The following is a 25,982-nucleotide window of genomic DNA, read 5'->3' on the forward strand; positions in this document are numbered from 1 at the left end:
TTCGCGGCTGGAGCGAAGTCGGGGGGCGGCTCTGAGGGAAGATGAAGGCGGCGGCCATGTTTGGAGCTTCTGGGCGCTTTTGGTGCGGGGTGTGCTGAGGGAGTCTGCGCAGGGAGAGCCGTCGTTGGGGGATCGGCGGAAGGTCGGGCTCGGAGCGGGAGGAGTAGAGCGCCTACTACGACTCTGAGCCGGGCTTGTTTAGTTGCTTGCGCCCGGCTTCAGGAGCGCTCGGCAGGGGAGGAGAGGGGGTGTCCCTGACCGAGGAGCCAGCACCATGAGCGGGGGGACGCCCTACATCGGGAGCAAGATCAGCCTTATCTCCAAGGCCGAGATCCGCTATGAAGGGATCTTGTACACCATCGACACCGAAAACTCCACTGTGGCGCTGGCCAAGGGTAAGGACCTGGCGGAGTAGAGGACTGGGCCCTGGCGGCCCAGCAACGCCTCGGGGAGGGGGCGGGAGGGGAGCGGGGCCGCGGTGCGTGCGGCGGCGTAGGGGGCCCGTCGGGGATCGAGGAAGAACCTGAAACGGCGGCAGGGTCGTCCGTGGCGTTGTGGCGATGAGGAGGCCCGGGGTGCGAGGGGGAGGCCTACAGCCTGCCAGGGCCCAGCAGCGGCTGCGGGGGTGCTTGGCGGAGCTCTGCTAAGAGCCCGCGTAGTTTCGGCCGGAGGCGCGTCCTCCCGCCATCCTCCCCGACGGAGCGTTTGCGGCGGGGCTGCGGCGACCCGCGGCGCTTCACGGCGGAGGTGGAAGTGAGCGAGGGGTTGGGAGAGCGGCGGCGCGACAGCGCTGCGGAGGCCCCTGCTCCCCCGGCTTCGGGGAGGGGTGTGGGAAGCCCGGAGCGGCCGCGGAGGGACGGTCGCGAAAGGGAGCTAGGAACGTTACCTAGCTAGGGGCTGCTCAAAGCAGTCCTGAATAGAGTAAAAGTATGAAGCCTGTGGGGGTGGAAGTGGTCCAGAGTTAGTGCGTAAAAGGGAGTAGGAGGGGGAGGCTGGAAGGAGGATTTCTTTGCCTCGTAAGAATTCCAGACCTACAGGATACAGGGCCGCGTGCGACTGAACGCTTCTGCATCCTGTGAATGCTAGGTTATCATTCTGTGAATGCCAGGTTATCAGCAGAGAAGGCTGATTGTGAGCTCTTCGTTTCGCAGGTAGCTGTATGGCACTGTATAAATCGAAATTGAGTACAGACACTGGCGTGAGAATGTATTGGCCAGAGAATATGTGTGTGTGTGTGTATGTATAAGAAAGTTAGGAAGATATGTTTACTGAGAAGAGCGTTCAGGGACTGGGGAGTAAAAAAGAGGATCTTTGAAAATGGGCGTCCAAAGGACTTCACTGTTTCTTGCGCATGATATATATTAGCCATGGCAGTGAATGTGTAATATCCAGGCAAAATATTAAGTCAGAATTTTCAATAACTTCTTTATAAAAGATTTTGCAAAGCTCAAGGGTATTTCACTTTACTCTTCTTGACTCTGTAAAGTCTTGCTAAATAATCTAAATGCATATATAAAAGCAGAGAGTTTATCCAGCCATTAGGTAAGGGGAAAAACTGCTCCTTGTGTAAATTAAGTATTTGCGACTGAGAGTATCCTGAACCTCAGTTCCTGTTTGGTATGATAGACTTAGCATTCTAGCATAATGACAATCTGTTACGTTTTACATAGTTGGCATGTATAATAGTTGGTCTGTGGAGCAGATACCGTGTAGCAGTTCGTCTGCTTTCATCTTGCATTGGCCTTTGTGGTAGTTCTTGTTTGTGTGCCTTGTCACTTTAAAATCCTCTTCTTCCCCTCCTCCCTCGCCCCCCCCCGCCCCCGCCGTCATTATTTAAGAAATAGATTGCTTTGTTTTGTGAGTTCTTATATGTATGCTTGGAAACACCTTATAGTACTTTTGGTCCCAGGCTTGCATAGTTCATTTATGGGGCATTTAGCTTTCATGATGTGATTTTTACTTATTTCTAAAGTTGCTTTAGGTTAAATTACCTTTGCTGGTATTGCCTTATCTCTTTAAAAAGGACAGCTAGTATTTATATGAGGAAAAAGATGAACACTGTGATTCAGAATAAATGTTTAGAAATTCCAGTTGCATGCTGTGATTGTTAAGGTGTGTACAAAAGCACTTACAAGAATCCCATCCTTGAGGAGCTTGTGATAGTCTTGCCCTATATTAGACAGATTTAGTGCTGATCAAGACAATTTTGCATAACTTCTCAAGAGTGGTTAAGTCATGTTATGGCATATCTGCCAAAGTGTACATATTTAAGATAGATCAAACTACAGTTACAAATCTAATATATTCTCTTCCCATAGATCTCATCAGAAATGTAAATCTAAACCATTAAACTTGCTTTAATAAAACTTGGCTGAGTTAGCTGAAGAATGTGTGTTTTGTAATATAGTGTTGTGATTCAGAAGAGAATAAACCAGTATTTCTAGGCCACCTGGAACCAAAAATCTTGAGATTAATCTGGAAGCTGATAACAACCATATTAGACTGTAAAACAGTTCACTGTGCTCATAAACAAAACGCTCAACTCTAGAGCATTCAAGTTTCTGAATAAATGAAGGCTTAGGTCATGTGAATGTGGTATGATAGCATACATGTAAGGTGACAAGCGTGGTTAATTATGGCCAGGTCTGTATGTGAAAGAAGCAGATCTTCCTTCTGAAGTGTTTGTAGCTGTAAATATGTTGATTGGGTAATAGTTATCTATTCTTCCTGTGGTGAGTCCAGAAGTCAAACCAGAACTGTTTACTGTGGATCTTTACCACAAATGTAAAATTTTCTGCCAGAAAGAGATGAAAAAAAGCCCCAAAAGATGACTTGATGCTTTCAGTAGCTCTGCTGTGTGCTGGCTTTGTGTGACTGTTACTGGGTTGAGTGCAGGGCAGCTTATCGTTACTTATTTCCTAACTGGAAACACTGAAATTGTTTGTGATATCAAGTGTGAAAGTAGAGGTCGAATCTGTTCTTGAATAACTACAAATTTGCCTAACAGTAGGACTTCTGTGGGCTAAAATGAAGTCTGAGATTAATCTTGCGAAGTTGTACATATGGAATGCCTTCATTTATCTTAAATCTTCTGGGGTTTTAGACAGAAATAAGATTTTTGGGTTGCTAACAGGGTAGTGATTGTGTTCTACAGTTACTGAGGGGCAATCTCCTGTAGTTCTCTAATCAGCCTTTTATTTACAAAGCTGTGATGCTTTCTAGCAAAAGTTGTGGCCTCTGTCTCACGAGTTAAAGGAAGATAGCAACTGTTTAAATATTGAGCATAACATTTTCATCCTACGCTGGAGTCTGATAAGGGAAAGCGATGCATCCTTTCACAAAGTGTTGAAGTGTATTGTTATTTAAATAACAGGGAAAACTCCCATCTATATCAGATTCCAAATATTAAGCAGGCTATACAAGTATTTGAGTTTTTTATGTATTATTGGTGCATATGCTTTCTTTGGCTTGCCAGCTTTTCAGAGCTAGTGTTTGGAACCAAAAGCCACCCACTCTTATTCTCAAGTTTCAACTTGGAATGTCCTTCTAGTTTATGCTTCTAATTCATACTTAATTTTTTAAACATCATTAAGTCCAACCAATTTAAGAATAGAGTGTTTGCAAGCCCTGGTTAGGAGTAAAATTTTCTTGCTGTAAAGTGATTGCTGCCTTACCTGGGGCAGTTATAGAATAATCATGACGGATTGTGCTTGATCTTACATGTTGTGGCATTAAAAACTAGATGTGATCTTTCATGCTAGTAGTATATAATGTCTTTCTATTTCAAGGCACTGATTTAGAGAGAGATATTTTTAATGTAGGCAAGCTGTGTAAGAACAACCGTATTGGGTCAGAAAAGGCTTTGTTCCCTAGGCATGTGAGTATAAGAAACAGAAAGTGATATACTGTCAGTCTGGTATAATGCGTCAGTTTTCACTTATCGGCTGTTGGACCATTGATGGTTGCATCTGGAACCATTAGAATTAATAGATCTTAATGGCATAGCTTTCAGTAATTTAAGAAGTAGTTAAACTTTGGCATTTCTAGCATTTTCAACATTTGTGATACTGTTTTCTGTAGTCTAATGACACATGAAAGAGAAAATTTACCTTTCTTTTAGACTTTTCCACAATATTAATTGGATAAAAGGCTCAGAAACGTAGGCAGAAGAAAGTTAAATTCTTGTGAAGAAGACTTGAGCATTTCTTATAGTTCAGGGGTGGGAGCAGGAAAAGGAAGGGTTAAATTTTTATCTAGTTTTTATGAAGTTATTTTTCAGTCAGTTGACATGCTCCCTCCATGTCTTGAGGTTTAGGGCATGTGTGCCAGGCTAACCCTGTGCATAGTGTGTCACATCAGAAAAATTCCTATTGTCAAAGCATACTCCTGGCTGCTTCCCTCCTGTGTATCTCCCTGTTAACTCACCACCCCTACGAGTAAGGGAATGCAGGCTGAATTAATTGTTCTGAAGGTATGAGCCCACCACAAGCTGCCTCCTTCACATTAATATTTTTCCTGTAATGTGGTGTGCAGGCATCTAAGCATGTTTACAGGGAAAGGGTTGTGATGTTTTGAAGAGATGGCAATTGAAATGACTTGTTCTGGTAGTGGTGGTCTCATTTTAGTCGTCATGCTTCTCATGGGTGCCTTAAGAGTGGGGAAGGACGGGTTTGTGTGTATGTATGCTACACATGAATTAAGGCTGATAAGATTGTGTCAGTGCTGCATACAGAGACTGAACAATGTATTTTCAATCATTGGCATTGTATGGGAACAGAGTCCTCTTTTGCTAGTAGAATATATATATAGCTTGGCTTCTGATTAACACAGTATTTTTCTGCGTTAATCAACAGGTAGTCATTTCTGTTAACTGATAGGGAAAGTTGCAATGTTTTCCTTGGATGCTATAGCAGTATAATATAGTAAGATCCATTAAAATATAGTATAGTAGTAACATTGAAGTCAGTCAAAATCTGTACAAAAATTTGCACGCAGCACTTTAATATGAAAATGTTGGACCTACTTGGGCATAAAGTTACATACATGAATCCTGTTAGGCTCAACAGTGTTAGTTTTTAGCTAGCTACTTACTTTTTGTCAGTGTAAATACAAATAAGTTTGCTTTTAACATGTGATGGTTGCCTTTTGTTTGTCAGTCCCTAAGCCAGTTTAGCTCATTCAAAAAACAAACAAAAAAAACCTCAAAAAACTTAAATTGACAAGGTAAGAGTAAATGGATTTATCATAGTCCTGGTAAGTGTTATAAGATTATGTTATCTTTCATGTGCTTATTTTCATTTCCTCTCACTCTTCAGTTTTTTGTTATATATGAACCACTGCACCTTGTTCTGGAGGAAGGATGTAGACTAAGGAAATACCCCAAGAGACAGAGTTTTTGATACTCTGGCAACTTAGTATTTCTGATTATGCATAACTATGGTAAAAGGTATTTCTTTCAAAAATCCTATTGTACTGGCCACCTTTAATATTAGACTTTTTACTTTAATGAGCTCAGATTATGTTAAATCCTAATCCAAGATAAGAAAGAAGAAACTGTAAAGATAGCTATCCTTTTGTTACTTTTAATATTTTGCATTCAACTCTTTATGTTATACTGCTTTCTTAGATCGCTGCACGTGCAGTTCTGGTTCCTTGCTTTAGGAGGAAATTAGACTTGGGGATGGTTATTTTTGTTGCTTTGGGGTGAGAGGGCAAGGTTGAACCCCAGATCTCAGGAGTTTGCTTACCCCTCTCCAGCAGAGCTAATCCTCATTGGACGGAATTGTCTTTACATTTTGCAGAGAGTTGCACTAAACCCAGTTTGGTTTGCGGCAGGGGGGAGGTAGAGAAAAAACCCAAACTCTTAGTAGCAACTCTTGATCTGTTTTATTACAAAACCATTGTTGACCTTATCAGTGTCTTGATCTAGTTGCATAGACAGCTGAATCTCTTAAAGATTAATTCCAATTTTTGGTGTTGAAAATACTTTTGATTGTTTCATAACTTTATGATAGGGAAAAAGACAAATTCTTTTTGACATACAGTAAAATCCCTTTACCTCTTTTAAGGTGTCATTAGGTGAAAGTTAGGTTGTTCACTTTTTTTAATCGGTTTAGAATGGGGAAAGGTAATTGCCAGGTGTTAAAACTGCTCCTATTTGTGTCGTGTGATGTTGGTATTCATATGTTCATAGTAAAATACCTATCCATGCAGCATAGCTCTGCCTTGAGAGGTACTTTCAAAGCAGATTTCTTCCATAGTTCATCAGATTTTTATTTCTATGTAAAGGTGAGATGTGATCCTCTAGTTTACTACCCTTTTTTGTGGTGTTGCTACTGCTCAGTTCCTTCACTTCAGCTAGAAAGTAAAATACTTCAGTAACTTACTGATCACACTCTGGCCATTTTTGTGCACCTTTGTAGACAAAATGGCTACTAGAGCAACCATTTCAGTGTGGGATAGAGAGAATTGATGCAAGATCAACTTCATTTTTACTTACCAAGACAGCAGGTCAAATGATGGAACGAAGGACCAAGTTAATTTATTAGTTGTCTAATAAATAGAGGATGGCCAGAAAGTGAAGGTGGCTCCTCGGTCAAGACAGTGAAATAGAAAAAGCCTGATGAATAAAAAGCAACAGAATGAACTACAGTAATGCACGTGACCAGTTGATAATGTTGTTAAGCTATTATGTATTACTTTGAGTTAATTTCTGCAAATTCTTCAGCTTCCAATATCTCTTTCTGTAGAGGAAGAAGAAAAGACAGATTTACCTTACAAGAAAGACTGAAATTCACTTAACAGTATATGCCTTTTTACAGAGCTTACATTTGCTAGTACCATTCAGAGCGGATTTTCAGATGCAGAGAAATAGGAAAGTTGATTAAATTCAGCTCAGTCGAGGGTAGTGAAAGTAAAGTGATGCTATCCGTAAACAGTGGTAGTGATTATATGTAGTGCAAAGGGAAAGAGCATGATAACCTTCATCACTATGCAATCTGAAAACTGTTGGAATTCAGCTAAGTAAATATAAATAAATTTAATGTCTTGGTATGTTGTATGCTATGCAGGCCTACTTAGGAAGATAGTTATGCCCCGGTGAGTTTACTTAATTTGACAGAGATCGTATGAACCTTACACCAGCAAGAAGAATGCATTTTGCTTAGTGAAAATTGTATATCCATACCACAGAATTCCTAATTTTTGTTTAAATCTTGATTCAGACCTTGAATCTATTGAGAAATACTCTGCTTTTGGTAATTTTTAGTATTCTAGTTTCTAGTAGTATTAGCTTTTTTTTCCCCTGAATTGCAAGTGCAGAATATGAAGTGTGTAAACTCATGTAGTCCTTGATTCACAGGACTGACTTAACCAGCCTTTGTTGGTGTTCCTGTTGCTATAATGTCCAGAAAGTGTTAACTTAGCAAAAAACGTGCTTTGCCGCTTCCCCTTATCCTCACAGAACGACCAAAATACTCAACATGTGAGTGATAGCATAAGTGATGTCTCAGTAAGGAATAGAAGAGGTGTCTTTCTGCTCGATTTTTAACTGAAGTTTGTGAGATCAAATTACTTGCTTATGTCTGAGCAGTTGATAATAGCAAAGAATATGCTGCCTATTTAATAAGGTTTTTTGCTCAAATTTTTTTTTCTTTTTATTTAAAGCTGTTACTCTGTGCAGTATATTTGAAATCTTTTTGTTGAATGTGGGATGTTTTTATTTTTTTTCTCCCTTCCCAATTTTGCAGTTCGCTCCTTTGGTACAGAAGATAGACCAACTGATAGACCTATACCACCTCGTGATGAAGTTTTTGAGTATATTATATTCCGTGGCAGTGACATTAAAGACCTAACTGTCTGTGAGCCACCAAAGCCTCAGTGTTCTTTGCCACAGGACCCTGCTATTGTTCAGGTAAGTCAAAACATATTTTCGGGTGTTTGTTGCTGAACGTATAACCTGTATAAGCACCCGTATAAGTGCTCTCTGGATGAGCGTTTAAAAGTTAAAATGTTTGTTGCTGTAAAGTTCACAACCCAATGTAAAGAACTCTGGAAAGATTTTCCTCCTTTGAATCATGTCTCTAACTGAAATATCAAGGTTGAAATCTAACTCTAGCACAATGCACTGGATACCAAAGATGCCAGTTTTTCAAAAATGACTAATGACTTTTGGTAGACCTTGAAGCCTTTTTTGAAAGGTACTTGGCTTAGGAGGACACGTATGCAAGACTTCTTGGAAAGGTCAGACTTGGTATAAGTCAAATGGAGTAGATTCTGAAACCTCTCCAAGTCATTAGTGATTTTGTTTGTTTGGTTTGTCTTCTTTGGATTTTAAGGTTCAACTTCTTTTGCTGACTATGATTTTAAGTGTTTCATCTAGCTATGTGTTTTTAAAAAGGCTTCATACTAAAGAGCAGTTACTTGAAATGGGAATACTTGGTTGCTGAAAGGAAAGCAACTTAAAACTTGAAGCCTTCAGGGTTAATTAATCTGTTAGTTCATAGTAAATGGACTGACAGAGATAGTTACTTTTGATCTCTGAAATTTGTTGGCTTGCTGATTGTGCTTGTGGGGTGTCTTAAAATTGTCCTTGAGAGGAAGATGGAAGTTCTTGGTTCAAATGGAACTTCATAATTCCATGTAAGTGTTTATGTTTCTAATGTTTAATTGTTCCGTAAGATACAATTCTTGATACTTCCTTACAAAATACCCTTGCAGTCCTCTAAGGTCTTTTGCTAAATTTCGTGCAACTCCTTCTGTCAGTAGTAGTTGAGAGCTGTGAAATTGCATTACTGCTAACCCCAGTAATAGTAATAACCCCACCCTCCTCCAGTACGTTTGGGTCTTTCATTGTTTGTGTGGGTTTTGAAACTTGAGGGAAAAAGATATGACATTTTCCAAGTTAGCCAACAAAAGCTTATGCACGTTTGACAAGAGAGTCCAGTATCTGAGGTTCCAGGGAAAAGGTTGCAAAATTTTATGGTACTGTTTTCACAAGTTTGTGATATTGGAAGGGTAAAAGTGCTTTCTAAACTGTATACAAACTTGTGAAAATGTTTTCTGCTAACTGTTGTCTGTTTCGAGTTTTCATGCAGAGTAATGTGTGTAATTAATTATTTTTGTGCTGTCTTTGCTTCTGTGTTAAAGTGGTTAAATTCTTGGTATTAAAAGAAGCAACTTTATGAATGTTAAGGTCTTCTATATGTGTTAGCTACAGTGGTGGTGTTAGGGTAAATTTAACAAACAGTTTTAGAGTTTCTGCATTTCTTGCCTTGCAGAACTATTTCCTGCTTTTTGTATAAACATGAATTTCTGCAAGCATGTTTTGTCTTTAGTCTTCACTAGGATCTTCGACATCATCTTCATTCCAGTCTGTGGGGTCCTATGGTCCTTTCGGCAGAATGCCTGCCTACAGTCAGTTTAGTCCAAGCCCACTGGTGGGGCAGCAGTTTGGCGCTGTTGGAGTTGGTATGTTCGTTTTTATTATTTGGTGTTTTCCTATAAGTGAAGTTGCATGTGTGTGTGTGGACAGCACTCAGTGCTTTTAATTCCATCAAGGTTTTATCCTAAGGGGAGATCTGAAGTCTTTAATCTGTATCAGTCCCACAGTTTAGCTCGGAAGTAGAGAGTTTTTCATAGCCTTTGCAACTCAAATCAAAGCAACTATCATTGAGAACTAAAGACCCTATGTCAGAGGGACGAGTGGGGAAAGGTTCCTGTATTCATGAATTCATTCTTTTTCATATATATTCATTACATTCATCATGTATTCATTATATTTCACAAGTGGTGGGGGCAGCTCCTCCACAAAAGCCCCATAGCTGTGCTGTGGACATCTGGTATCCCAAGTTGGCCAGGTGGTGTGTGCCTTAACCAAGGGTTTGGATTATTCAGCAGTCTATGTGCCAGCACAGTCCTCCAGCTATTCATGAGATGTTAGCTTGGCGTGAAGTACATGCTTGAAGTATTTGTGAGCTGCATGGGTTAGTTGCTCCTTTATACTGCAGATGCTCTCTAAGACTTACCAACCCACTTTCATTCCTCCCTTGAATTTTTTTATTTCATCTTTTAGTTTTTCACATAGGAACTTACATTCCTGTAACTGTTATGGTGACAGTGTTACTCCTGGTACTGAAAATGTTAGCCATGTGAAAGGAAGGCTGCAGAATTGGCCATAACTTGATATCAGTTAATAAGACGTGACAGTCATATTTTTTGTTTAAAAGATGTTAAGTGGAAATATATACCAATAACATTTGTTTATTACTCTGTAAGATGCTGTCATGACTATGCCATGTTAATACTTGTGATACTAAAGTTAGCAGTGCTCTTTATTTTTTTAAAATGAAAAACATCAAGATATTACAGTCTTACCAACTTACTACAAATACATACATTATATTAAACTCAAAGTGTATGGGAAGGGCAGACTTACGTGTGTTCTAACTGCCTCATATGGCTTTAGTAGTTGTTTAGTGCTAACTTAAAAAAAAAAAATAGAAAAAAGTCTAAACCAGGTTTTACAGCTATATTATTTCTTTCAAAGGAGGAGGTTCTTTAACATCTTTTGGAACAGACTCTTCAGCCAGTGCTAGTATGTCCCAAAGCACTGCAGTTGGTTCTGCGTTTACAACCGATGCAAGATCACTAAAAACACAGATGTCTCAAGGTAAATCTTTTTGAACAACTCTCTTATCTTTTTTGACCAATTGCGCCCCTGTGATTTTAGGTGGTTGCCAGAAATGCTAACCAAACAGCTGAATTCTGTCATGCAAACACTTGGTGTTAAAACCAGAAAGCACTGAGAGGCTTTGTACTTGCTCTTTAAATGTGTTTTCCTACATCTTGGCGTGCTGCATAGGTAACTGTTAACAACACGTTTGTTGTTATCCTTAAAGCATCTATATTGAGGAGTAGGACTTATTTCAGTTGAATAATGTTACAGATAAGTGCCTATGGAAATGCAATATTTAGTTTTATTGATAGCATGACAAAACTCAAGATACTTCATGCTGATTGAATTGTGAAGTCCTTCAGCTTACAATTTTTAAGTCTTTATTTCTAACAGTATTTTTTTGTTAATGTATATTTACATAAATAATATTAACAGCAGACCTGATTGCCTGTAGAGATAGTGACATGACAGTTAAGTCAGCTTAATAGTGATAGAAACTGTGTGGGTCGTTTGTGTAATATTGGAAAAAGAAAGTAGAAGCAAAAAGGAAATTCTTGATGCTTTTTGAGTGGCAAAGAAAAAAGAAACCAAATATTGAGCACCTTCACCCTCACTTTTTTATGCAAATGTGTTAAGGTTGCTCCTCAAAATCCAAAAGACATTATTTCCTGCTCTTCTACTCTTCATTGCTGCGAGTAAAAGTGTATGCTAAGATATATTCCTAATGCTATTTTTAAGTTTATGCAGTCGTGTTAAAAGGCAAAACACTTATAGCAAACAGGTTTTTTCCTAAATTCTAGTTGAGATTTGTATACCAATTAGGACTGCTTTCTAGGATGAGTTGAGTGGGCTACCGAAAATGGGTTCTACTTTGTTGCATTAATTGAAGGGGAGGAAAAAAGTATGCTGAACATTTACTGTTTCTCTGTTGAAAGAGTAGCTTGGTTTTCTGTAGGTGAAATTAAAACCTCTATGATTCTTGGACTTAATGTCTGACATATGCTCCAGATGAACATACATTCTGCCACAAAATTTCCTGTGGGGCACCAACAAGTTTTTTCTGTGTGTGTTTGCTTTTAAAAATATGTGTCATCTTTGTACATTGTAAGTGTGGTGTGGTTGGTTTGGGGTTTTTTGTGGGGGTTTTGGGGGTTTTTTTTCTTCTTTTGTTTAGCTTTTTTATGGGATATGATGTTATTCTTTTATTTACTGGGACTTGAGTCGTTATTCTGATTTCTTAGTAGGTTTACTTCTCTGGTGTCATAAACTTGTCTGACCAGATCAAATGTTTCCATTCTAAACGTGCTTTTGGCTCCAGTCACTCCTGCTGCAAATTGAAATGTATGAACAGCACTTTGTGCGGAAGCTTTCGTAGCTCCTTCATCTGCATTATGCCTGGCACTAGCCATCACTGCTCATTCATTTTGTGGTGATCACACAACAGAATGCGCTAGATGAAATTAGATTTCAGTATCATAACTATCTCTGCCTTTGGGAGCAGTCACTTTCCACTTGACTTTCCAGGGAGGCAGAAAGAGTGTTTTCACCTTCAATCAATCAAAAAATTTCATTCCACAGCTAAATGCACATCATGGGTGGGTTGGTAGGGATTAATTGTCCTACCCATTTTTTTCTTTTAGACTGGGGGAAGGGGAATTGCTAAATATCCTTCATTCTGGATTAGTGGATCTGAGGGTGCAGGAATATTTATTTCTTCTTTGGACACAGCTATCTTGACTGGTAAGGCAGATAAACCTGTCAGTCTGGATTGGTTGAGACCCGTAACTCAAATTTGTAGATGAGAAATAACTCTTTGGGTTTTGGTTTTGTTTTGTCTTTTTCCCAGGTCGTTCAAGCCCTCAGATAGATCATTTGAGAAGGAGCCCCACCATGGAACAAGCAGTACAAACAGCTTCAGCCCACTTGCCTACTCCAGCACCAGTTGGGAGGAGGAGTCCTGTACCAGCCAGACCTTTGGTGTCTGCTAGCCAAAAATCATTAGAGAATCCAGAGCACAGACGAGGTAGCTTTGGATAATTTTCATACGGCTTATTTTTCTTCCATACACATATGAAGTGCTCTTTTTAAGGGTAACATGTAGGAATCTTCCTGCTGTCCATTACTGGTAGTCTGGCCAACAGAGGCCTCGATTTATATATATTTCTTTTTCAAGTCAAGCATATACTCTAATTTTTTTTTTTTCTTTTATGAGTTAAACTTGTGGTTTATTTTTATAGGTTTGAATTTTTTTCAAATCTGAACTATATAACTATATACAAAAGTATGATCAAAAATACCTAATTGGATAAACAAATCATTTTTTTATTTCCAACTTTAGCTGAAGCACACAAGGTTTCAAGATCAGAAAATGAACTCAGAAATGAAAACAAACGACAAATTGGTAAATCTTGTTTTGAGAAATAGCTATCATTGTTTTCAGACTTCATTAAGTTTTTTAAAAGTCTGCTAAAATACAGCATTGTCTGTAGTTTGCAAAGTACTAGGACTTTGTTTCTAACATCCAGAAATCTTGCAGTTGAGATTACGGTAATAAAAAAATTACGTATTTAGAGTGCTTTCACATAATTGTTTCTAGTGGGTAACAATAACTTTGCATTGGGTCAGAATAATACAGGCACAAAAAGTCAACATTAAAGAGAAGAATCTCTTCTGGTTGCTCTATATTAAGCAATTTGAATAAAAATGCAAACCTAAGCAATATTCATGGATCTATAAACACAATAGCATGAAATAAAACCTGTTACCTTTCTAAGAAAATAGTTGCCTGAAAAGCCACTAACATTTTAACTCTTCCAAAAGCTTTTAATGACTTCTAGAAAGTCTTTTAGTACCCAAGTTTAGTACTATGATGCTTTCTGTGTCACTGCCGTAATTACTGTAAGTGAATTTACAAATTACAAGCTGCTCTGACAGGACTCTTTAACAACAGAAGTGCAGGAAGAAGATGCATGAAGTCCAAACCTGTTACCCCCGGAATTAAAAAATAAAACAAAAAAAAAACACCCAAAAAAACGACCATCCCCACCACCCTCAAAGAAAAAACAATCTACAAAACAAAACCAAACAGAATTTCCCTCTTTTCAGTTCCAGGTGGACCTTCAGCACGGAGAGGCCGTGGAGGTCACAGAGGGGGCCGAGGAAGATTTGGTATTAGGAGGGATGGTCCAATGAAGTTTGAGAAGGACTTTGACTTTGAAAGTGCAAATGCACAATTCAACAAGGAGGAAATTGATAGAGAATTTCATAATAAACTTAAACTAAAAGGTAAACCAATTTTTGCTTTAGATTTGAGCATGGAAAAACTGTGCCTTGCTGTTTTAATCCTACTTTGGAGAACAACTTTTAAAAGCCATATCCTACTAAGTCTTGTTTGCAGTCATTAAAAAAATTTAAAAAAATCAATGAACAAGTAAACTGGGATCATCTATTTAGTTAAATACTTGGGTGAATATTTGAGTTTTGAAGGAATGTCAACTAGCAAATATCATACATCATGTTCTAAGAATTCCGTTGGTTAAAAATGCAGACTATTTGAGCAGAAGTCCCAACAGTGCAAGTTTACTTCTGAGTTCTGGAAAAGATGCAATAAAAGAAAACCTGTATTTTATGTTTTCAATTATTAGTAGACCAAAAGCAATCACAAAAACCTGAGTTTGGGATTAGAACTTTGCTGGAGGATGCACAAGAGTTTCAAGTCAAGAAAGTTTCTAGCATTTCTTTGCTTTTACCCTGTTCCAAAGAAACACAGGAGTAGTTCGAATCCATACTGCCAGCAGTTCTGTTTTCTAGCAGGCTTCTGTTTTAATTACCTCATTCTCTTGTGACCAGCCACCTGTTTGTTACGCTGCTGGTACTATTTTTGGACAAAATTGTTACAGGTTAAAATAGGGATTTCTATATTTCAGTAAATGATTGGCTAAAAGCTGGGAAACAAAAGGTAGGAATAAATGGTCAGATTTCAGTGTAGAGAAAAACCCACCAGTCGAGTTCCGTAGGATTTGTTCTCAGGTGCTTGCCTCTTTTTCTGGATCATGTTTAAATGAGTTGACAGTTTGCTGTTCATACTCATATTTTTCAGAATACAAAGAGGAAAAGGAAAGCTAACCATAAAGAGCTATAGAAATATTTTATGAGACAGAGTGGTAATTTGCGTGTGTGTGTGTGTGTTGTGGAAAGGTTGAGCTGGTTATCTGAAGTTTATGCACAGTGTCATGAGATTTAAGCTGTAAGCATTAAGGAATGAGACTTTAAGATCGTAATAGCTAGTTCTGTTGAACCATCAGCTGCTTTTTCAGTACCAGTCAAAACAGTAAGTTGAACTTCAGGCATTATTAGGAAAGAAATATACCATAAAGTCAGTTCGCAGCGTAATATCTTGAATGTTGGCCCTGTGTCTCAAAGGAGATAACAGCAAAGCCAGAAGACAAAGGAGAAGGGCAACAGGGATGAGCGAAAACATGGAATGGCTTTTATGAGGAATGACTGAGTGAGGCTTTTAAGTCTGGAAAGGAGGTAGCTGGGAGGTTAGAAAATGGATGACTATCAAATCCATTCTACCACAGGTTGGTTTTGTTACTTAAAGCCACAGAGAATATAGAGGATATCAAACCTCCAGACAGCAGCACGAGAACATCTTAATTTATGTGTGTCAAATTATCTGACTTCCACATTAAATTTTGAAGGGGTTTTTGTATTTTTGAGCATTCATTATAGTTTGTGTCTGTCTGTCTGGGGATAAGTTAACAGTGCTGTTTTGTAGTATGATGGTCTGGAAGGCTTCTGTTCACTTTTATTTTCTAGAAGATAAACTTGAGAAACCAGAGAAGCCTGTAAATGGAGAAGACAAAGGTGACTCAGGTGTTGATACCCAAAATAGCGAAGGGAATGCGGATGAGGAAGATCCACTTGGACCCAACTGCTACTATGACAAAACCAAATCCTTCTTTGATAATATCTCCTGTGATGACAATAGGTATGGCCTGCAAGGGGAAGCTTGTTAGTCTGCTTAATGCATGTTTATATCATAAGGTATTGTCAGCTCTACTCTTTACAACCAACTCTGAATCGAAAGTGAATAAAGCTTATTTCCACGTGCAGTGGGCAAAAATAAACCAGGAATATGACGCACAAAACGTCTGTGGGCAAGTGCAGGACATTAATCAGAAGACATTTTTAAATGCTGTTTTAGAACTATGTTTCTAGAACTTAGTGTACATATTCTTGAATCTCCTTTCCAGATTTACTGAAGTGGGGTTTTTGTTTTGTTTTGCTAGTACATTACTGCTTTAGTTAAATCAATTATGGCTGTGCTTTGGTAATGGTTTCCAAGTAGATTACATAACTGTCTTGGCCAGTAGTGTTGTTTGAATGGGCAGACGGCATTTCAGGAAAATTAAAGCTTTATCTTTTGCTGTTGCCTTTTTAGTAGACAAGATGATGTGGATTGCTGACCTGTTTTGAGTTACAGGGCAGGGGGATTGTTTTGTTGTACTGACAGCTTGATAAAATAACATCTGTAACTGCAAACTCTTACTTTCTGATTCTTATTTTAAATTGCAGATAGCTTTTATTTATTTACTTTATTACATGGCGTTGTGTGCAGAGGATACAGACTGTGTCCTTCTGTATGGGAAACTCTTACAGCATTCTTAATATGTAATTAATGATACTGTAGCATATCCCTTTTCATTGAGTTAAATGAATTGTGGCAGACACCTAGATTCTTCCAGAAGGGATAATGTGGAGATTTACAATGTGATTAATGTATTATTCTTTATTTCATGGGCTTTCTGGCGGTTCTAACTAAGCCAGGCAATCTTCCTTCTGAAGTGTGTTTTAAAACAATCCTTGTTCCTTTTGTGTGGCAGAGAACGGCGACCCACCTGGGCTGAGGAAAGAAGATTAAATGCCGAGACCTTTGGAATACCACTGCGTCCCAATCGCGGCCGTGGAGGGTACAGAGGCAGAGGAGGGATTGGCTTCCGAGGTGGAAGAGGGCGAGGAGGTGGAAGAGGTGGCTTCACTGCCCCCCGAGGATTTCGTGGTGGATTCAGAGGAGGTCGTGGAGGCAGGGAGTTTGCTGACTTTGAATATAGGGTAAAATATATTTAATCTTGCTATGACCTGATCCACTGTTCTTGGAAACTAGCGGTAAAAAAACTCCGGCTTTTAGATTTGATGTTGAACTAGAATTTCTTGAATAGTGTTCTGCAGGTACTCGGAGCTATTTAACTGAAAGTACATTAATGCTGAAATTTTAGTTACATAGCATCGTTTTACTATCAGCAGCAGCCAAAATTAGAAGCTACCTTTCTTCACATGCCCTAAATATTTGTTCTATAGCTGGAATTGGGGCAGGGAGGGAAGGAAAAAAAAAAAAAGTATAAGTTCTGCAGATTTAATACAAGTGTTAGAAATGTGAATTGCAAGCATTTTTCTAAGCAATATTGTAAAATGTAAAGATTGAGAGGGAGTAATTTAACTTGCTGCTAGTGTGCAGCAAACTTTTTTAAAATTTTTTGTGAATGAGTTGGCACAAAGCCTATAGACTTCTAAGATCCTATATAATCCCTCAAATAGAGTAATTGAAGTTGCTGAAGCATAGTGATGACCTTTTCAAAAAGGAAGATAAAAAACTATTTGAGTTCTGTAAGGTCCTGTTACACACGCTTTTTTGTTGTTTTTTTTTTTTTAAACTGTAATTTTACATAATTATATGCACTAGCTGTTGGGGAAGCTAAGGCAGGATTGACTTTTTTCAGCCATTCATTCAGTAAAAAGGAACTGTGGGAGATAGGGCATAAAAGCTTCAAAAGAAAAGATCCCTGTCTGTCCCGTAGAGAAAGTGTTTTTAAAAACTTACAATAAGTACTACTACTTTATTTTTAGTTAAATATGGATGAAGCTTACAGTTCCTTTAAGCATTATGCACAAGCCACCATGTAAGTCCGCTGACTCAAGTAACCTGATGTACAAACATGCTTTCATCATCATGTGAGCATAGAAATAGTAATTTGTTCTGCAAGAGCTATGATGGCTAAAAAGCAGAATCTTCCTTTACAGCATAGTTACGCAATTTGTTGCTTTTGCAACACTCTTAAGACATCCATTTCTCTGTTTCCTGATGAAGATGTTAACGCTTCTTTCTACCAGCCGTTCAGGGGAAGGACAAAGTTAGTTGTCAGCCCCAGCTGGTGAAGTGATGTACTCTGTGCTAGTGGTATCTTAGGTGCACTTCCTTTTTCTGAGAAACAATGTAAGTGCTCCTCTTTATGAAAGCACACTGATCATACAGATGATGTAAATCAGCAGAGCTCAGTTGCTTGTAAAACCAAAATATTTTAATAATTTCATCGCAAGACCTTTTTGTTGGCATTATGCGTGTATATTCAACTTGAATGTTAGCTTTTTAAGGAACAGAAGTAATACTGGCATACTGGTCAGAGTCAGTAACAAATAGAATTAACCAGATTGGTGCAAGTAAATGTAGGCTTTTACAATTTTGGCTGGGACAGAAGAACTTTTTCAGGTAGTTTACTGCATGAGCCGTTAGAGTTTTGCAACACAAAATCTTTGTTTTCTGTTTGAAGATTTAAATATTTTTAATTAAAAAAAAAAAAAAGGTGGGGGGAGCTTTTTTTTTTGGTCACAGAAGATTTCTGACTGTTCCTCAGTTATTCCTTCATTAGTTTGCAACAATTAGTCCTGTGATTTAAAGAAATTTTTGGTAGCTGAGCATGAATTGAAATGAGGGGTTGAAGATCAAAGATCTGAATTTCTGAATGAAAGAATTTCACAGCCTTCCAGCTAAGTAGGAGGTGGTGTAAAGGCCGAGGAGTTGTGCCAGACGTGCTCAAAGTGACGAGCTGCTGCAGTGTGCGCCAGGCTGGGGGGTGTCGACCAGATGCCAGCCTGGTCACACAGGGGGGTCTCCTTTCTGAGTGCAGAAGGGGGGAAGTAGCCGTCACGGTGCATCCTCTCCTGGTGCTGTTGCCCAGGTTCATTTGTGGTTTCTGTTTTGCAAAATTAATTTTAACATTCTACTGTTGTTCCCTCTAGAAAGACAACAAAGTTGCTGCATAGTCTACAAGAAAGCTGAAACCAGGTGAACGTCTAGATCTTCTTGATCCAGAGAATTAGTTTCAATCTCTGCAAAGAATGAAGTTAATTTGCTGTATACTTGTCACCAGCACTGGGATTTAACTATTTAATTTCAAAGGGGTGTAATGCAGTTACTTTTGAAAAATGGCCATCTTTGAAAACAGTGAGCATTAAATATATTTGAGACAGAAGGATAAGTAATTTCTTATGTATAGTTAATTATAAAGCAGTACTTCGATGGAGTTTAAGTATTTTTTCATCACTGAAAGGATTTTTCTTATTACTAAACTGTATTTGATAATTGCTTCAAGTTGTAAGGACAATTGTATGCAGAAGGCCGTCGATACTGTGAGTGTTTTGATCCACTGAAGGTTGTTTTTTGGAAATCCTGTAATATCCCTTTTGAGATAGTTGTACTTTTATCAACTAGGGTGCTGGACAGTAGAAAACTTGCTTTGTCAGTCAAATATGTACACACAGTAAATACTGTTTCTTAGGCAAAGGAAACTTTTTATATAGTTGTAAAATTCCATTATATCCCATTGCCAAAGAAACATTACAAACTTTGTATAGCTGTATAAAAAGCAACTAATTTTTTAAAGAATAAACATTTTTAAGTCGGCAAACATACTGTATTATTGCAAAAGTTGATATGCTGAAGAACACTGAATTAGTTGGGTTTTTTCCTTTAGCAGCTTTTCAGGCTTAAATGTTTGATTTTATATTTGGAGTATAATGAAGATTTGAAAATGTTCTTCCATTACACGAAACTGGATACACTCTTCACTTCTCTTGCAGGAATTTGATTTTGTAGTTTCTGGCATATCACAGGATTTGACCAAATTAAGGAGATATTTTCAAATAAGGAGAAAAGAAATTTTCGTATGTCAAAATTTGCAATTAATTTTACTTAGTGATAAATATTAACTTTTTTTAATAACGGACCAGGCGGACGAGTTCGTGATTCTCCTGGGACAAAAGTATGTCTCCATTTGTCAATTCTTGAAATGTTAACTTTGTTGTAATACCTGTAGGCATAAGCAATTTAAAGAATTCTTAGTGTTTGAAGTTGTTTGCATTTTGATAGACCATAGCTTGGAGACATTGCGACTCTGGTTCTAAGACGGTGGAGTCACAAATGACATAGTATGGACTTCTTGCCAATTCTGAATGCCTAGTTACCACTTTTTGATAGGCCGAGGTGGCGACCTGGTCGTTTGTGTCTGTGTGTGTATATGAAGGCCGCAGGAATAAAGGGATCCAAAGATTCAAACATTTTGATCTAATTTGCTGATTTGTTTGGGTTTTTTTTTTTTCATTGCTTTATCTTTGAAATGTTCAGTGGTGATAAAGATGTGGAAAACTGCACTGTTGGAAAATTGGAATATTTAAAAGTGGTTGATAGAATCTTAATTTTATAACTTTTGTATAGCACTACAAGGAAGTATTTTGTAATTGGTTTCCTTATTAAGGTCAAGTATTTGGCAACTGTAGAAGTTAGATAATATTGTTTAGTAATGTTTTTTGCATGTTAACAACAACGCCTTTTGGGATCCACAAATCGTGATTCTGGACGACCCCAGAGGGTTCGACGGCGGCGGCGAGTGCTGCAGCGTTGCGATAGGACGTGACCCTGCCGCCTGGGAGCGCGATGAATTGTGCCGGCGGGGGGCCGGGGTGCAGCAGCGGGGCCTGCCTTGGGTGCCCCGTGCCCCGCACACGGATCGGGTCTCGCTCTTCTTTTTTTATTCCAAACCAGAATAAACCGTTGGATAACGCCCGTCTGCCCGCCTTCTTCCGCGGGGGGGCGGGGCTCTCCGCCGGAGGGGAGCCCCCGGCTCGCGCGGGGGTGGGGCGCGCGGCAGCCGCTTCGGGAGCCAATGGGAGCCCGCGGGGGGCGGGGCCGCCGGTTCCCCTCAGCCCTTGCGCGGGGCGGCGGCGGCAGCGCCATGTCGGTGGCGTTCGTGCCCGAGCGGCTGCGCGGGAAGGCGGAGGTGAACCAGGAGACGCTGCAGCGGGTGAGCGCGGGCGTGAGGGGCCGCGGTGGCGGCGGCACGGGCCCTGCCGGCTCGGCTGAGGTAGAGCGGGCCCGGCCCGCCTGGGCCTCGGCCTCGTTGGGGGGCGGTAGCGGCTCGGGTGAGGCGGGCGGTGACGGCGCGCTCCTGTGCCCTAGTTGCTGGAGGAGAACGACCAGCTGATCCGGTGCATCGTGGAGTACCAGAGCAAGGGCCGGGCCACCGACTGCGTGCAGTAAGTGAGCCCCCGCGGGCGGGGGTGCCGGGGCGCGGGCGGGCGGGCTCCGGCCCCTGCCCGGCCTCTCGCTGCCTCCTCCGGGGCGACCCGGAAGCCCCGGAGCTTCGGCGTCCCCAGATTCCCACCGAGAGCGAAACGCCGCTCCTGCTGCCAGAGCTTTCCCGCCGTCAAAAAGAAAACGCAGTTGTACTTCTTCAGAGGCTTCCCAAAAATGATTTTCACGCGTCTGTGAAACAAAAACGCCGCTGTATAGAATATGTCTGATGCCTGCTCCTTTTTGTCAAGGTTTTTGCTCTGTGTTAATGTGAAAACCAGCTCCGTTGGGCAGGCTTTTCTTCCCCCGGCAGTGTGTGTGGAACACCGAGGAGGGGCATTTACAGGGGAGCGGGGGCAGTCAGCTCTTTCTTAACCTCGGGGAGGCCCTGACTGGGGCAGGCCGGCAGCGGTGCCGAGCCTGGGCGCGTGCTGGCTGCGTGTCCAGGGCCGCCCGGCAGCGGAGCTTTGTCATCTCCTGCCCCTCTCTTGCAGAGCTGCATCTTGTCAGTACTGATCACGCGAAGAGCTTAACGTGCTTGTTTACTAGCAGAGTGGGTGAGCGGAACGTAGTTGGTTACCGAGTGCGACTCAGTGGAGTACGCTGGGCTGTAGAACAAGAACAGGATATGGGGATGTTTGCCCTGATTTATTATTTTCATAGTTTGCTGTTTCTTTCCCTAACAGCAAATACTGATCAGATTACAAAAGTGACTATTAAAGTGTGGGTAGTTGGCTAAAAAGAACACATTTCCCAGATACAATGTTTCTTCCTCTCGTAGGTACCAGCATATCCTGCATAGAAACCTCATTTACTTAGCTACCATTGCTGATGCGACGCCGCCCAGCACGCAGAAGACTGTAGACTGACTGCAGACACCTGGACACGAGCAGCGATGCTTTAAGAATTTGTAGAAATACTTAGTTTAGAGTCCCACTTTGAGAGCTGAGAAGGTGTGAGCTTGAAAGGCAGGTAAAAAGTCATCCATATGTTTACGTTAAAAGCATGAATGTAGTTTTTGGTGTAATATTAGCCTAGTTTTTCCCCCATTACTGTAACCAGAACTTAACGGTGATAATTATTTATCACGCTTCCTTTTTGCCCCTGAAAAACTCCATGTAGTATACTTCTGAAAATGGCCTGGGTCTCAGGACGGCACTGCCAGAGATGCCTTCGGAAAACTCTCGCAGTCTCATTGAAGCAGCAACTGTTTCATGACTACAGTTGTACAATAATAGGGCAAGCGTGTAGCTAGGTAACTTCTCTCTACCTCCAACACGACACAGTCAGTCATATGTTGCCATGTATATAAGCTATAGACTGTTTTGTGCCTTGTATCATAGGAACTGTGCTTAATAAACTAAAGATGTTCTTTCTTTGTAAATTATAGTATATTCTGGATTAATGTAACATGTTAACAAAGGAGCAGCTCAGTGATTTAGTGAAACAGAAACATTAACTTTTCTAGGAAAGATGGGACTGTTCCATGACTTAGAGCAACTAAGTGCAAGGGAGAAATCGAGCCTTCATTTCAGTGAGAGAAGGCTGGGTGTTTGTCCTAATTGTGTCAAGGCTTTTCCTTTTTGCTTGAAATGCTTTGTACTGCAGACTCTGTAAACAAGTAAAGTCTTGCATAATCAAAATGGATTCGTATGCTTCCTGGGTATTTATTTGTCAGCATTTATGATCAGCTTCATGCTTGTGTGCTCTTATCCAGAACGATTAGCAGATAGTGCATTTCAGGGGCATGATTCACATAAGCTTAACTAAGAGCCTTGATAATAGTTCTGTTTAGGAGTTTACTTTTTGCTCACTACCATCAAAACTATTTACTCTGTGATTGCTAAAGATTCAAATAACTTGGTTTAGTAACGTTCATCTGCACTACTAGTTTCAAAGACAGTGCCAAGGCAGTTTCTGTATCACATTCTTCAGTGCGATCTACTTGAAAAAGTAGCCTTAAAGATGCTTCAGATTGTAGAGTGCATAAAGTTCATTTTTATGATGAGTCAGTAAGTAGGCAGTTGACAATTTTCAAACTGTTAAATAATCCCATGTTAATGAAATAAGATCTTTGTTTACAAACCAAAGTTACAGTTTAAGGTGCTGCTCATTTTCAGCAAGGTGCATGTTTTAAACAGGTATGACCTATTAAATGTATATCTTTAATAAAGCAAATAGTTTACTTTTACAGAAGCTTTAAAATACAAAATGTACAGTTCCAGTTCAGAAGCATTAGCTATTCACAAGAAGCACTGCAATAAGGGTAAGTTAACTAAGCACCAAACCCTTGCACTTGGCAGTGTAAGTGAAGTTTAATGGCAAGACTCATTTGCCAAGTGCAACAATTCTTAAAGTTACCAGTGTTCAGAACAATCGGAAGCAAAGGACAGAGTAGCACCTACAGGGTCAAAACGCAGACAAAACTTTCTTTGTTTTCGCAATTCACTTATGTAGGTCCAGCAACTTGCCAGCATTTGTCATCATGGATAAACTGCAAAAACTATAGCAATTATTTTGGCACTTCTTAGAAAAACTTCAAAATTAAGCGTTTTCATTAACTTCCATTTTGGTCTTAGTATGAATAACCAGTAAGTACAACCAAATGTAGGATTTAATATTAGATCTAAATGACAAGATCTAGGAAACTCAAAACCATTCATCAAGTTAAATAACCACTAACATTTTCAGCAGAGGGTTTTCAAAATTATAGTAGTACAGACCATTAACAATTTACAGACAGAAGCCACACTGATTGTGCAAAGCACATTACTGTAAAAAGTCTATGTACAGCAAACAAATCTTTGTAAACATGGTAAGTATGAAGTTTCAGAAAACATGGTGACAATATCATAAATACAGGCAACATTGGCATCCTCAAACAGCACAAAAGGTAACAATCTGGGCCTGCAAATATAGCCCGTCACCATACAAACAAAAAAGGTGGATGGGTTTTAAATACCCAAATGTTTAATAGTTTTAGTGTTGTGTATACTATATATATATATATATAATGTATTTTTTTTTGGTATCTTTAGATATAGATGTACTTATAGTTTGTAAAAACAAAACCAACAAATGTGCTTTATCTTTGAAAAATTATGTAGTTAGAACTAATAACCCATTTCACTAGTAGTTAACATATTAGAATGATATGACTTAAGAAAAATACAAAAATAAGATTAATACTGTCAAAACTCTTATACCAGAAAATATTGTGGTTTTTAGACTCTTTCAAAGATGAAATATGAAAATTTAAATAAGCTCTAACTATATAAAGAATCTTCTGTAATCTCAATTAATATACAGTGGGATAGCTATACATATATTTACCATTGTTCTTCAATTTTTAAGCACCAGTCACTCTCCCGGATCCACTTTGGTTGGAAGATTATTCCTAATTCCACAGGTTCACTTAATGGCACATATTGACTGCAAATAATTACTTTATCCTTTTAAAAAAAATAATGTTCTTTTAACTAACTGCTACCCCACATTTCAGTTTAGTATCTTCTGAGCCAGCTCACGATTTTTAATCAACTGTAGCATCTGAAATAAGACTTTAAATATATGCAAGTAGTCTTTTAGGCTATACTTTCACACACTTAAGGAGCCCTGTGTGGATAATGCCTTTGGCCAAATGACGCGGTAAGAAACGGTGTATTTACTTGAAAACCAGTGTCACGTTATCCACACAGATGCCATCTACTTCAAGCAGCTCAGGTAACATTTGTGACACAAGGTTGAGTGGTTCTGCTGATCTTTACCTAGAGTAAGGAAACGACCACAAAACTCCATTTTGCAACTGTTTCTGCAGCAGTTTCATAACAAACTCACTTGTGTGGCACGTGAAAGGCTGCTGTTGCACTTCATTTAAAAAAAAGCTGCCCACAGAACATTTATGGAGAATACAAAGGCTTTACAGCTTGTCCATTGTAAATTTAAACACAAACAGTGTTGAGCAAAGTGACCACTATGTATTTGCTTCAACATACTCAATGTGTTTCAGTAAGATGTTTAACTATAAATCTATATGAAAAATAGCTATAAAATACAGTGTTTCTTGTATGGTAGTCCTTCAGCAGTTATTTAAAAAAAAAAAAGTTTTTGAAAGTAAAGGCAATATACACATTTTTAAAAGCATTTCTACATCACAGTCTTGGGCTATTTCATGTACGTCAAACAAACATATTGGCCATATTTGCTCAGCACTGTAAATCAGAATTCAAGAGTTTGTATATCTCACCCAGATCCCCTCAATTCCATATTTAATGAGATAAACAGGATATAGCCAATACACAGTTGTGAAACAGAAGTATATAATTTATGTTTGGCCCTGTGCTGCATTTTCCAATATGAAAAGCAATTAGTACTGATGCAGGTAAGATGGTCTGCGTTCGTGCTTTACTGGAAAAGATTTAAAGCCCTTATTCATCTGTTTGTGCTGGGAAGCCTGTTGTTGGGATTGCTGCTGCTGCGCGTAGGCAAAGTTAGAGGCAATTCCTGCTGTCGGAGCACAGTCGTTGGCTGCTGCCCACATGGGGGACTGGAGGATCTGCATGGTGTCGCTCCACTGGCTGACAGGGCTGCTCATAGGGTAGAGAGATGTGCTCTGACCGGGTAGCGTGTTCGTGACAGAGGACGTATGCTGCCAGGGTGCCTTTGGAGGCCAGGTTTTGGTTTTATTATCCTGAGAAAACAAAGTTAGTTAGGTTTGGGGTTTGCTTTTTTGTTTTGTTTTAAGACCAACACACTTCTTTTTTTTGAGACGACGCTTAACACATCACCTTATCCCCTCCCCAAGACATTTTCAGAAAATTAATTTATGTTTGAAAGCAGAATTGATGCATATATATAGCACACTCAAATGCTTAAAATGCCTGCCTACTGAAAAACCTT

The 25,982-nt window shown here is 39.5% G+C and overlaps 3 protein-coding genes across 11 annotated transcripts in view; 2 read left to right on the top strand and 1 right to left on the bottom strand.

Annotated features, from left to right (window-relative positions):
- Positions 1-20,576, top strand: LSM14A (LSM14A mRNA processing body assembly factor). Of its 2 annotated transcripts, XM_009465748.2 has the most exons (10): positions 1-395; positions 7,749-7,912; positions 9,336-9,468; positions 10,547-10,669; positions 12,522-12,698; positions 13,014-13,076; positions 13,781-13,960; positions 15,497-15,668; positions 16,564-16,792; positions 18,755-20,576. In XM_009465748.2, exons 1-10 carry the CDS (start codon positions 275-277, stop codon positions 18,776-18,778), a joined length of 1,386 nt encoding a protein of 461 aa, XP_009464023.1. In that variant the 5' UTR covers positions 1-274; the 3' UTR covers positions 18,779-20,576. The 2 variants fall into 2 exon arrangements, with proteins under 2 accessions (XP_009464023.1, XP_087597005.1); XM_087740879.1 differs by lacking the exon at positions 13,014-13,076.
- A 64-nt stretch (positions 20,577-20,640) lies between these two features.
- Positions 20,641-22,730, top strand: SS18L2 (SS18 like 2). Its single transcript, XM_087740880.1, has 3 exons — positions 20,641-20,814; positions 20,970-21,046; positions 21,865-22,730. The coding sequence occupies exons 1-3, from the start codon at positions 20,677-20,679 to the stop codon at positions 21,950-21,952; spliced, it is 303 nt and encodes a 100-aa protein (XP_087597006.1). The 5' UTR covers positions 20,641-20,676; the 3' UTR covers positions 21,953-22,730.
- A 497-nt stretch (positions 22,731-23,227) lies between these two features.
- Positions 23,228-25,982, bottom strand: part of GARRE1 (granule associated Rac and RHOG effector 1) — a 62,363-nt gene continuing 59,608 nt past the window's right edge. For all 8 annotated transcript variants that reach the window (XM_087740870.1, XM_087740873.1, XM_087740872.1 and 5 more), the window contains one exon: positions 23,228-25,773. In XM_087740870.1, the coding sequence (XP_087596996.1) occupies positions 25,450-25,773 (324 nt within the window). In that variant the 3' untranslated portion in view covers positions 23,228-25,449. The remainder of the gene's footprint in view (positions 25,774-25,982) is intronic.

Source organism: Nipponia nippon, unplaced genomic scaffold (assembly GCF_047370975.1).
Source record: "Nipponia nippon isolate SJK-2023a ecotype South Korea unplaced genomic scaffold, ASM4737097v1 scaffold_7, whole genome shotgun sequence".
Taxonomy (NCBI): Eukaryota; Metazoa; Chordata; class Aves; order Pelecaniformes; family Threskiornithidae; genus Nipponia; species Nipponia nippon.

Coding starts and splice junctions, on each gene's coding strand:
- LSM14A (XM_009465748.2), top strand. CDS start 275: ATGAGCGGGGGGACGCCCTACATCGGGAGCAAGATCAGCCTTATCTCC. Junction 9,469..10,546: donor GTTTGGCGCTGTTGGAGTTG/GTATGTTCGTTT, acceptor TTTCTTTCAAAG/GAGGAGGTTCTTTAACATCT. Junction 16,793..18,754: donor TTGCTGACTTTGAATATAGG/GTAAAATATATT, acceptor TGTTCCCTCTAG/AAAGACAACAAAGTTGCTGC.
- SS18L2 (XM_087740880.1), top strand. CDS start 20,677: ATGGGAGCCCGCGGGGGGCGGGGCCGCCGGTTCCCCTCAGCCCTTGCG. Junction 20,815..20,969: donor ACCAGGAGACGCTGCAGCGG/GTGAGCGCGGGC, acceptor CCTGTGCCCTAG/TTGCTGGAGGAGAACGACCA. Junction 21,047..21,864: donor CGGGCCACCGACTGCGTGCA/GTAAGTGAGCCC, acceptor TTCCTCTCGTAG/GTACCAGCATATCCTGCATA.